Consider the following 13,690-nt stretch of genomic DNA (forward strand, 5'->3'; position numbering starts at 1 on the left):
TTTTTTTTTTAAGCTTATTTATGTATTTTTGAGAGAGAAAGAAATCAGCGTGAGGTGGGAGGGGCATAGAGAGGGAGAGAGAGAATCCCAAGCAGGCTCTGCACTGTCAGCACAGAGCCCAATGTAGGGCTCAAACTCAGGAAACAGTGAGATCATGACCTGAGCTGAAACCATGAGTCAGACGTTTAACTGAGTGAGCCACCCAAGTGCCCCTATTGTTTTTTTAAATGATAGGTTAATGAGGGCCAAACAGCCTATTTCATAAATAAAGCTCACAAAATTTTATGGCAGATATGTCTTTGCTTAGAGCTTTTCTTTCAGCAATCATATTATTCATAATTGAATTCTAACGGTTATCCTTCTTTACTAAATAAAACACATAAAAGCTGAGTGTTTTGTCTTTAAAGTTGTTCTCTTCAAAGCCACATAAAAAAGTTGTACCTTAAAATGCAGAGCAATCTACCACTTTGGAGCTCTACGGTATCATTAGAACTTCCAGTTAAAAGATGTAAGGAAATCTGAATTCTAGTTCTGCTTCCCCTATTCAACAACTTTAAGAGGTTATTAACACAAGTCATTCATATGCTATAGGAAAATATCTTCTCACTGAAGGATGAGGAAGTTAAATCAGGTAAAGAACCATTCAACTAATTACCAGCAGCGATCAGATTATCTTAGATTTGTCTTTTACTTTACAGTTTTGTTAGTGCTCCTTTGATGATCAAAACACTGAACCATAAATAGAAGATACTATTAACTCTGCTTTGTCCATAAACAGATCCTGTAGTTCATTCCGTGAGATTAAATGTAACTTGATAAAAGTCACACATCGGGGCGCCTGGGTGGCGCAGTCGGTTAAGCGTCCGACTTCAGCCAGGTCACGATCTCGCGGTCCGTGAGTTCGAGCCCCGCGTCAGGCTCTGGGCTGATGGCTCGGAGCCTGGAGCCTGTTTCCGATTCTGTGTCTCCCTCTCTCTCTGCCCCTCCCCCGTTCATGCTCTGTCTCTCTCTGTCCCAAAAATAAATTAAAAACGTTGAAAAAAAAAATTAAAAAAAAAAAAAGTCACACATCGAGAAAACTATATGTAACTTTTAACTATCATAAACTGAAACTCTTCAATAGACCACAATATCTGTAAACCAGACAAAAATATGTAAAAGAAAAATCTGTCTGAAGAGTTACACAAAGGATTTCAACTTAAGTTTTTTCTAGATAGGAATACCTCTTAGAAAGGTGCGATGTACAGTGCCATCTTCTTGTTGCCAGTCTGGGATGCACGGCGATTTATCTGATAATACACACCACTCAAGTATATACTTGTTTACAGATTCATTTGGAGCAGTCCATTCTACCCAAAGCATATTATCTTTGGGAAATGCTTTAAGATCCGTGACCGGGCGAGTAGCTTTAAAACAAAATTTGAAAACTGGTATGATAAATGAACATTAAAAAATTTCAAATTTTGATGTTTTACATTTCCAAACTTGCTATCAGTTTTTGTAGTATATAATATGTATTTTCATTAACAAAAACACTTTATTATAATTTACAAATAGACAGTAAATTTATTTTGAAACTAAAATTCTTCCTTTCCCCAAATTCTTCAAATGTTTTGTGTATGTAAATGGAAATATTTTCTTCTTTGAAAGCCATAAACAATATATTTAAGTCATATTCATATATGGCTCCCAAAGCTTTTAAATAATATTTAAGAAAACCAGGTAATTAGAAAATGAGCAAACAAATAAGTAGTTTACTTCAAAGTTTAAGTGAGCCACATAATAATGGAATGAATTATTTCATTGCTGACTGATTTCTAAAACTATTATAATCGATACTGAAGAGGCAGTCTTAGAATAATTATGTATTAGGTATTAGAATATGTATTATGTATATGTATTATGAACCACTTTTCCCATCTCACAGATACAAACCTTGAAAGTTATAGGCAGGGATAGTTAAAACAGCTGCATCTGATTTGCCAACCAGATTTCTTGCTGTCAGAGTTGCTATGTAACGGTCATTTGTGAGGTTTACTGTCCATTTTGTGTCATTCACTGTATAATTCTGTAAACGTGATTTCCATCTTATGAGAGTCACTTCATAATCCAAAATTTTTCCATTGGCTTCAAAAGGAGGCAACGTCTATAATAAAATAATTTTAAAAATGTATTTAACAAATCTTTAATCATTTTTTTTCATGTTCACAAATTCTGCTGTTACGTCAAGCCTCCATGTTAAACTGAAAGGCACTGGCAACCTCATTTTCAACTCACAACCTTAAGTAAAACTACTATATAGTGAATGAAGAGTAAACACATGACTTTGACTAACAGGAAAAGTAAAGTAGCACCATTTTGTTAGCTTTTAGTTCTGTAAACTATTGTGCCCTGTGACTATCTGGCCCTAAATCATCTTATGCTGGAGTACTTTTCTCTCTACCATTTCTTAGTATGGTACACCTTAACACTTATGGACTTGACAGTCATTGTGTAATTCCTATTATTGGCATACAGTTTGATTACCCAAAACCTTTATTAACTATTTTCTATGAGGCACTCAGGAAAGTTCAAGGACAGACAGGATCCTTCTTACAAACTTTCATAGAACTGTGAAGTATCTGTGAACTGCAGTTCATGATCCTTTTATGTAGTATATATAAAACTCTGTTTCTATTAAACGCTTTGCTGATATTAAGATGAATAAAAATGTAAGTAAAAAAATTACACTCATAATGCCATAAAAATGTACTATGTAAGCAATAAAAGAATATAAACATGCATTTTTTTTCTTTACCTTCCATATGAGTTGCACAGATCTATAGCTGTGAGTATGGGATGGCTCTATCTTATACCAGAAACTTGGTGCCTTGGATGGTCCTAAAGAAATGATATAAACTTTTTAAAATAAAAGTTTTTATCATAGCAGTAAAATATAATCCTGGAAATTATTCTCTTACTTTGTTCTTATTCTTGCCATTCAATCACATGATGTATCTTTTTTTTACATGTTTATGTATTTTGAGAGAGAGGAGAGAGACAAAGGGAGAATGGGGGAGGGGCAGAGAGAGTGGGAGAGAAAATCCCAAGCAGGTCCTGTGTGGTTAGCATGGAGCCGGATGAAGGGCTTGAACCCATGAACCGTGAGATCACGACCTGAGCTGAAATCAAGAGTCAGAAGCTCAACCAACAGCTCCACCCAGGAACCCCTAAGCTAGCATTTTTCCCATTGCAGCACACCATGCCTGGGTCTTCCTTTATAGAGGAAGATAGCTTGATGATATAGATTAGAATGCTTTTTTTATCTTAAAATTGTAAAGCTACAAATATATCCTAAGGTATACCAAAAATGCATCACCATTTCTTACTGCTAAAAATTAAACCGAAAAACCATATTTAAATATACATTTAAAACCCCTAAATGTGGGGCACCTGGGTGCCTCAGTCGGTTGAGACTCTGACTTCGACTCAGATCATGGGTTTAAGCCTCATGCTGGGCTTTTCATAGACAGCACAAGTCTTTGGATTCTTTGTCTCCCTCTCTGCACCCTCCCCCCACCAATCACATTCTCTCCCTCTCTCTCTCTCAAAAATAAATACACATTAAGAAAAAAAAACCCTAAATGTACATATATGAGAATACAAAAAATAATAAATTGAATAAATATGGGTTAAGTTTATTATCTTACGGTGGGATGACTGTTAACAGAGTATAATAAAAATGAATTCATAGTACTGTTGTGATAATCACCAAACATGTGAAAAATGAAAAAGCACTTTACAGGATCAGGACGCCTGGGTGGCTCGTCGTTTGAGCACCTGATTCTTGATTTCGGCTCAGGTCATGATCTCACGGGTTCCCGAGATCAAGTCCAACGTCTGGCTCTGTGCTGGAGGCTGCTAGGGATTCTCTCCCTTCCTCTCTCACTATCCCTCCCCTGCTTATATGTGCATGTGTGTGCTCTACCTCAAAATAAATAGATAAACTTATAAAACCAAATATCAAATGCTAGTAATTAGGTTTTCAAAATTCCTATAGGATCAACTGATTTTTCAAAAAAGGATCTGAATAACATCTAAACTGTGATGTGCTCATTATAAAGAGGTAATTACAGAGGACAAAACAAAGAGGAAAGGCAGACAAGGGAGGCTGGGGAAAAGAGTGCCAGTATAAGGGGTTCAAATAGATACACACGCATAAGCATACAAGAAATTATAAAAAAAAATGTTATAGGCCAGAAAGATTTCCTAACATGAAAAGAACCTGGAGGCATCATTCATTAAGTTGAAGAAATGCTTATCTAAATGGCTCATAATTTTCTGGGTATCTCTTTGATTTGACAAAGGTTATGTACCATCTCCCCAGAAAATGCACACAGGCACTAACTACAATAATCTGTCCACATTTTAAAGTAGTTCAGCAACCCCTGCCCCCCAAACTGACCCAACCAGCTTTCAAGACCTCTATGATGCCAGTTTAAGAATTCCTGGGGGCACCTGGGTGGCTCAGTTGGTTAAGTATCTGACTCTCAGTTTCGGTTCAGGTAATGATCTCACAGTTTTGTGAGTTTGGGCCCCACATTGGGCTCTGTGCTGACAGTGTGGAGTCTGCTTGGGATTCTCTCTCTGCCTCTCCCCCACTTGCGCTGTCTCTGTCTAAATAAATAAATAAACTTAAATTAAAAAAAAAAAAAAGAATTCCCAGCCAAGACAAAGGAATCTGGTTGAGGACCCAACTCAGGACCCAATTCAGCAACAGCAGGATTGCTTTCTTTCATGTCATTTATGAGAATAAGAGAAAATTCTTAGTGGAGAGGGGTAGTTTACTATTCTGCCTTTTGAGATTGTCACTTCACCTATCTAAACTGCTAGTAGAGCTGGAAGTGAAGGGATAGATGTGGTACAGAAGGTTTTAAAGCCATAGTTGTTGCTATTGACATCTAAAGGGTGAAACTAGAATGAAAAATGTTCAGAAAGAAAAATCTCTATGCCACAGGACTACTTCTTGATTGCTATACAATAAATTAGTAATGTTAGGTGTTTTGGGGAGGGAATCTTACCTTATAACATACACCCTTTTATAACTTTTGGATTGTGCACTGTATGCCCTATATGATCGTGGAGAGGAAAAAGGGAAAATGATAATAAACTAACCAACCTAAACTTTAGGATCCTTTTCTAGGGGTTTATTAAGTGATGGAAGGGAAAAAAATGAATAAAAATATAGTACAAATATATTTCTGATAGTGAGAGTCTATGGTATATTTTGTTAACGTTATTTTAATGACTCAGGATATGATTCTCTAGTTAGGGATACTGTGAAACATTCCCTTTTAATAAAATGTTCTGGATTTAACTGTTATGTCAATGGTTTTCTCATTACCATGGAAAAAAAAATTCCATGGTAATCTTCTTTCATTAGTAATCAAATAGAGTTACACAATCAATAATGCACATTTTATATCTTTAGGTCCTTAAAAATAAAAGTGTAAAATATAAGTTTGAACAGAATGATCACAAAGTAAGAAGCAATGAGGTTTATACTATTAAGACCTGACACAAGTCATAGCCATAATTCCAAACCTTTACTTCTTCATGGATCTTAATTACTTACTGTCTTCATATGTGATCCCACTGGCTTCTTCACTCCAGTCACTCCAGAATCCTTTACCATCTTCCTTCATACAACGAATCCTAAACACATATTCTGTGAAAGGCTTAAGGTCCTGGACAGTGAAAGAAGTTCTACTGGATGCTGTATCTTCAGGAGGAATCTAAAATCAAAGCAAACCAACCAACAAAAAAAACCCCATGGAATTTATTATAAGTGTCCTAAATTCCATTAAGATCTTAGAAATTGATTTAATAAAAGAGAACTAACAAACAAACGCTGAAAAGAAATAAATGCAAGTCAAAAAGCAGTCAGAGTCAGTAAGTTAACAGATTTGGGAAGTATGGAACTATCTATTATTAATCCTTCCTTCCTTTTCTTGATTTTTATATCTTCCTTCCATGAAGCCTGTAACACATAGGATCTCAGCAGGAAAGAGATGGCGTATTCCAATTAGACTTTAATTCAAGAAGGGTTTACTAAAGGAAATATGGGTAGAGTGTAGGGAAAACTTAGGCAGTGGTCAGTACTCTGGGGCTTGTCGCTGTTACCACCCCTAGCCCCAAAGGGACGAGGGGAAGTAGCAGAAACTGGGAGAGGAGGGTGAGACAGGGTTAACTTGACAGGACCAGTGACCTTAGGCTGAGAGACAGCAGCTCCAGGGAAGAAGCAGGGAAAATAAATATGCTCACTTCACTTCACTTCTCTCCTCTCTTGTGCTAGGCCCTCTTCCCCCTCCTCCCATTAATCACATTCACTAGGAAACCAGAGACAATGTGAACCCACAGATGAAATTCATACAGGTCAGCATTCCAAGACAAAGAGTAGGGTAGAGAAGAACAGAGTGTAACTCTGGATAGGCAAAATGAAGCCCAATCAAGAAAAATAAAAACTATCATTGCATATAAACTTGGTTTTCAGGAAACGAGAGAATAAAGATAAATGATTCTTTCTACTACTATGGGATTCCAATATTGAATACAAAAATAGGGGCCTTTTTTTCTATCAGTGAATTAAGATTCTATGTTATTAAAAATATTTTGAAGTTTAGGTATGTATCCTCTCTGTACAACATGAAGCATTAATCCATTTTTGTTTGTTGCTTTTTCTGGTTTTATTTTGAGCCCTTTAAGTGGAATGGAGAGCAGAAGTAGTAAGGTCATGGGCTCAAATCCCTTATGAACTCATTACTGCAATAAGAGAAAGCAAAAGCATACTGTTAGTGATAAATGAAATTACAACAAAGAATATTATGGGGAACACAAAGCTATGGTGACAGACATCCTTTTAAAAAGTTCTAAGTACTTCTTTTGGTGATAGCATCATCTCTGGGTACACTATTCTTTTCCTTTTCAGGCTTAGAAGTTCCCCAATAATTCCTTCCTCTACTAAGAGGTTGACAAGCTTTCTAAAAAGGACTAGATAGTAAATATTTTAGGTTGTGGGCCAGATATTCTCTGTTCCAACTCAACTCGTCCACTGTGGCACAAAGTAGCCAAAGACAATATTAAAAAAAATGAGTGTGGCTTTGTTTATAAGAACAGATGGCAGGATGAAATTGGCCTCCAGATTTAGTTAAACCCTGCTCTCTACCTTTGCTATATAATCTCTTCATATACTCCCCCACTTAATTCTTATTTTTTGTGTTCCTTTCACCTCCCACCAAAAATACTATTTCTTGCCACCCTACATCCCTTCCATACTTCATTTAAAGGCTACTGTACTCAGCAAGACTATATTTTCTATCCAAATGTCTTCCTGTTTGCCCTTGCATGAAATACAGATCAAGAAGAGGTGTGAAACAAAATATTACATATATTCACAACCTTAGTATATTGAAACTTTTAGGTTAGAGGGTTCTAAGACTATCTGCATAAACAGTAACTTGCAAGTTACCTGGCTCCAGGTTGAGGCATCTCTGGTCCTATATTGAATGTTATATTTCAGTCTTATAAAACTCTGAATACTTGAGTTGATCCATGTCAATTTTAAGATACTAGACAGCTCCTCTGAGTTGCTGACTGATAAATTATGTGGTGGATTGGGCTTCACTGAAGAATAAAATAAATCCGAATTTTTATCATTTTTACAACTTCTTATACAGACTCAAAATATACTTCTTATATTTCACTATGTTGATTTACTCATACCATATGAACTAATTTTTCTGAAAACAGTACTTATGTCATACTATTATAACGAAGAGAAAACGTTTCTGAAGAAATTTTAGTTTTCTTTGTCAATTTATTATGCTTGTTAAGTTTTTCAGGTTCCAATATCCAAAGACAGATATTTATAGGCAAAGAAAAACACAATAAAAATGGACCCCACATACCATGATTACTATGCCATAAATACTGTTTGGTAACTGCACAAATACCAGCAGATAACATTCAAAATAAAAACTGCTATGAGTGCAGTTGGATTATGGATATTTTTCTTTTTCCAAATTATTTTTAATGTTGATAAAATGAATTTGTAAAAGTCACTAAGATAATAAGTGGTTGTTTCTACATTAAAATTGAAAAACTAATTAATAAGCCATTAAATCTAATAAATTCTCAAATTCAGTGTTATAACTACCTTTATCTACAGGATCAAAATTTATATGATCTGATGTAACCTTCCCAAGGGCATTCTCTGCTTCTACCCAGACTTCAATGTTGACAAAATACACAGGAGAATAATCAACAGTGCATGAGGTAGGGGTGTCACGTTTTGTTTTACAATCAGCGAACTTCTCCGTTGCCCTAAATACAAAAATGGAAGAACCGGTCATTAAAAATAGATTTCAAAACATTAGAGTGAAAAATGTTATTTGATGAGACCCAGATTATTACTGCTTAAAATAAATGAAGTAATTATAAGTATGAAATAAATTGTTGATCATTAAAAACAAATAAATTTTCTCTAAAACTTGAGTTTGCTTTATACCTTACAACACAAAATTATTTTCAAATTTTTACTCCACGGACATTACATTTATAATACCATGCTCTATCTTCAGTGACCTTTCTCTAAAAATCTATTTCTTGTAATCTTACTACCGTTTCTTTCCATTTCTGAAACAGGATCCTTACTGTACCTGCGACGTCTTTCTTCAAGCACAGTATGCCTTTTCTAAGCATAATATGTTATGAGGTGACAGGAGGATAGGGATAAGAATTTCTGTCACCCCAGAAAATTCCCTTAGCCTCTTTACAGTCAAACCCAGGCAACCACTTTCTAATTCTTATCACCAAAGTTTAAATGATATTATGATATTTACTCACCTATGTTTAAGTTATACATCAATTAAACACACACACACACACACACACACACACACACACTTTTTTTTTAAATAGAAGGGTAAGTGAAATCCAAAACAAAACAGGTAACTTCTATGAATTACTGAGGTATACCTCCAACAGGATACTGTATATTATGTCAATTAAAAAAATTCCTAAAAATCAAAAGCAAAATGAAATACATGAACTATGATGTTGAGTTGGTAATATAACACAGAGAAAATTATTTTAAGTAACTTTAAGACAGCAATTTAACTATATCCTTAATGAAAGAAAAATAATCTTATAATGCTTAGTATTCCTATTGTTGGTGCTGATACTGGCATTGTTATTCCGCAGCTCTTGTGTTTACTGTGAGTTAAAGCAAATGAATAATTATATTGGTGTTGTTGGAAACTAAGGTTTTCAGCAGCTAAGAAAGGAGATGTAGATGTCAGATGAATGAAATTAAGTAAAAACAGTCCAGATTTTAAATCGGAAACATTGGTATTAGTTCATGATGTATTTTACCTTAAAGACACTTCCCAGTTCTTTCTGCCAAAAAGCCAAGAAACAACAACCCAGTACCAGTAAATTCCCCTAGCACCCAGACTGTAGTCCCGAAATGATATTTCCCACTAAATGGAAACATGGCTACTTGGGAAATGGCTGATTCTAGGTCTGAGGCATGACATATGAACTTAGAAAATGAACTTGGAAAATCACATCATATCAGAAATGAAGAAAGCTGTCAAAGACTAATGAGTAAAGTCAAAGGAAGAGCCAACCTGAGGAAGTTCCTCTGAACCAAAATGGGACAATGTGAGTACCAAGAAAAATGGTAATGGACCGAAACACATCAAATATATTTAAATATGAATTCATAATGAAGGGATAAACCATTCATTATTTACCTTTGGAGGATGCTAGGGAACTAAGTCATCATAAAACTAGTTGTAAAGGGAAAAATACCAATATCATTTTCCTTCCAAGAACTGTGTACCTCAGGGTAACCAATGATTGATCAAAGGAAGTTTTGAGTATATCCACTTTAAAAAAAAGATGGAATACCACTATTTTGTACCTCATGTACAAATAATGATCACTGATGATGGCTCAAACCTTTAAGTGAAACACTAACAGGAAACAACACGATTTAATTCCCAAAACATCCTGCTGAGTCATAAAAACCATTCACAGAAGAGTACACACTGTATGATTACATGACATTCAGAACAAGCAAAAATCTACAGTGAAGAAAATCTGACAGGTAGCTGCCCTGTGGGATGGGGTGAGACAGGGTGGTGGCTAGGACTGACTGGGAAGGAGCATAAGTGAACTTTCTGGGGGTATGATTATGTTTTAAATCTTGATATGAGTTTGAGTTACATAGCTGTATGTAGTAGCCAAAACTCATTGACTAATAATAAAGTATGTATTTTTAAGATGCACATAAATTTTATGAAAACACAAAAGCTATGGGTGACTGTCTAGTTAATTACATTTAATTAATGATGTAAACACTGAAGCGTGTAAGGGTGAAGTATACTAATTTCTGCAACTCACTTTGAAATGCATTAAAAAAGGTGAAAAGAAGGATGCATAGATACATATCTGTGTGATAAAACAAATACAGTAAAATGCTAATTGCAGGATCTAGGTGATGGGTCTGTATAAATGTTCACTACAAAGTTCTTCCAGCTTTGATAAAAACTGCTGTCAAGAACAGTTTGTTTATAATCAATTTTTACTTGTGTCTGCAGAGTGTGTCAGTCATGTCAAAGCCAGGTCTAGTACACAAAACCTGTCTTTGCAAAAAAAAAAAAAAAAGAAAAAGAAAAAAAGAATGGGAAATTTTATAATCAATGGATTGAGCTGACAACACACCTGAAACCACTGTTCAATCTTGGTATCAGAAAAGCAAAAATCCTCAACCAAAACATCTGTTAGATCTAATCAAAGAATTCAGTAAAATTGTAGAATTCAAAATTAAAATACAAAAATCAGTAGCGGTATTTTTACACTTAAAAGAATTTTCTGAAAAAGAAATAAATTTATCCCATTTACAATAGCATCAAAAAAATAAAATAGAAATAAATTTAACTAGGGAGGTGAAAGATCTCTACTCTGAAAACTACAAGATACTAATGAAAGAAATCAAAGAAGACACAATAAGAAAGGTATTCTGTGTTTATGAATTCAAAGAATATTGTTAAAATGTTATCACCACCAAAAGCCATCTGTAGATTCAACGCAATCATTATCAAAATTCCAATGGCTTTTTTCTTTATACAAAAGTAGAGGAAAACACTCCTAAAATTTATGTGGAAACAGAAAAGACTTTGAATAGTCAAAGAAATCGACTTTTTTTTTTTCAAATAAGTCTCAATTTTAATAAGATCCTCTACATACGCATTTGCTACTGAAAACTGAACTACCACAAAAAGTTTTTATTGTAATTCCAATTTTTGAAAACCAGAAAATCTAGCCTATGCACCCTGCCCTAATTATAATTATGCTCTAGCCAAACCACCCAATGTTCTCTATATATTCCTCCTGTGCAAGTTACTTGGCTTCTAATTTGATGTTAGGTTTTCTTGTTTTTTTTTTCTTTTTTCTTTAAATGTTTTTATTTTTGAGAGAGAGTGTGTGAGCAGGGGAAGGGGACACACACACACACACACACACACACACACACACACACAATCCGAAGCAGCTCCCAGCTGCCAGCACAGAGTCCTACTCTACAAAGCTCTAGTCTGATTCCTAACCCAAATGAGCCACCCCGGAGCCCCATGTTAGATTAACCTATCTTAGTGACTTCAGGCTTCTCAAACAGATAAGCAACACTCAAAACCTATTAGTGCTTCCTTGGGTCATATCAAAAAGTGAAACTAAAGTATATTTAAGTCATTCAAATGCAAACTACAGGATTCCTCTCAAATTACAGGTATCAAGGTAGAAAAGACAAGACAGAGCTAATATCATAGATTGTCAAAATCAACTAATTATGCTAACTAATACTTGAGTAGGAAGCCAAGAATACCTGACAGAGAAGACCCTCTTCACAATAAATAGTGCTGGAATAACTGGATATTCACATACAAAAGAATGAAATTATACCCTTATCCTATACCCTTCACAAAAATTAACTCAAAAAATTGAAGACTTAAATGTATGACCTCAAAACATGAAACTCTTAAAAGAAAACACAAGAATAAAGCTGCTTGACATGGATCTTGGAAAAGATTTTTTTGGATACGACACTCAAAGCTCAAGCAAAAATAAAAAATAGGTAGGCGGAACTACATAAACTAAAAATCTTCTGCAAAGAAACCATCAACAGAGTGAAAAGACAACCTAAAGAATAGGAAAAAAATATGTGGAAACCACAGATCTGATAAGGGGTTAATATTCTTAATATATAAAGAACTCATCCAACTCAACAGCAAAAAACCAAATAACCCAAATAAAAAATTGACAAAAGAACTGACTAGATTTTTCTCAAAAGATGATAAATGGAAGGGCGGCAGGTACATGAAAAGATGCTCAACATCACTTGTTATGAGAAGAATTTTAATTAAAACCATAATAAGATACCACCACATGCCTATTAGAAGGGCCATCTTCAAAAAGGTAAGAGACAATAAATGCTGGCCTGCATGTGGAGAAACGGGCACTCATATGCACTGTTGGTGAAACTGAAAATTGCTACAGACACTATGAAAAACATTATGTAGGATCCTAAAAAAATTAAAAATAAAACTACCACACATGATCCAGCAATTTCACTTCTGGGAATACATCCAAATGAATAAAAACTGCTAACTTGAAAAGATATCTGCACACCCTGTTCACAGCAGCATTATTTGTAACAGCCAAAGTATGGAAACAACGTACGGGTCCATCAATGGATGAATGGATAAAGAAAGTGTGGTTTATATACACAATGGAATATTATTCAGCCATGAAAAACAAGGATCCCACTGACACATCATTTTCTTTCCTTTATTCACAATGCAACTCAAATTTTAAAGTTTTTTTCTGCATTCAATAAAAGGGAAAAATCAGCAATTTTCAAAAACTTTTGTAACCACAAATAACATATAATTTGCATACTATCCAAGATATTCACAATCTAAATTAGATGACAAATAACAAATCCAAGCAAAAAGTATGGACATGGACATAATAAAAGACTGGTGACTAAAAAATTAATCTTTTCCTTGTTTGCGACAACAGGGATAGACCTTGAAGGCATTATGCTAAGTGACATAAGAGAAAGAAAAATACTTATTATTTCACTTATTTGTGGAATCTAAAACAAACAAACAAAAAGATAAAACTCACCCAAAAAAGAGATCAAATCTGTGGTTACCAAAGGCGGTGGGAGGAGCGAGGGGAAATTGGAGGAAGGTAGTCAAAAGGTACAAACTTCTAGTTTTAAGATACTAAGTACTAGGGATATAATGTACAACATGACCATAGCCAACACTACTGTATGATACACAGGGAAGATGTTGAATAAATCTTATAAGTTACCACAAGGAGAAATTTTTTTTCCTCTTTAAAAAAATTATACCAACATGAAAAGTTGGATGTTAGATAAACCTATTGTGGTAATCATTTCACAGTATATGTAAATCAAACCACCATGCTATGCGCCTTAAACTTACACAGTGATATATATCAATTATTTCACAATAGGAATGGAAAAGATAAAAATGACTGTCAGAAATAGTAGACATAAATTGTCTAACTGCTTATCACTCCAGTTTAAATCAAGATAAAAGGTGGTGTGTACCTTTAG

General features: G+C 34.7%; 1 protein-coding gene across 2 annotated transcripts in view; it reads right to left on the reverse strand.

The window, feature by feature from the left end:
* IL6ST (interleukin 6 cytokine family signal transducer) overlaps positions 1–13,690 on the reverse strand; it is a 42,279-nt gene that overhangs the window by 14,357 nt on the left and 14,232 nt on the right. The window contains exons 5-10 of one of the 2 annotated variants that reach the window (XM_049649478.1): positions 8,195–8,361; positions 7,508–7,662; positions 5,615–5,774; positions 2,798–2,880; positions 1,936–2,146; positions 1,224–1,406 (exon numbers count right to left, since the gene is read on the reverse strand). In XM_049649478.1, the coding sequence (XP_049505435.1) occupies positions 1,224–1,406; positions 1,936–2,146; positions 2,798–2,880; positions 5,615–5,774; positions 7,508–7,662; positions 8,195–8,361 (959 nt within the window). Of the gene's footprint in view, positions 1–1,223; positions 1,407–1,935; positions 2,147–2,797; positions 2,899–5,610; positions 5,775–7,507; positions 7,663–8,194; positions 8,362–13,690 lie in introns of those variants that run through there. The other variant, XM_049649479.1, reaches the window with a different exon arrangement.

This window comes from Panthera uncia (assembly GCF_023721935.1).
Source record: "Panthera uncia isolate 11264 chromosome A1 unlocalized genomic scaffold, Puncia_PCG_1.0 HiC_scaffold_17, whole genome shotgun sequence".
NCBI lineage: Eukaryota > Metazoa > Chordata > Mammalia > Carnivora > Felidae > Panthera > Panthera uncia.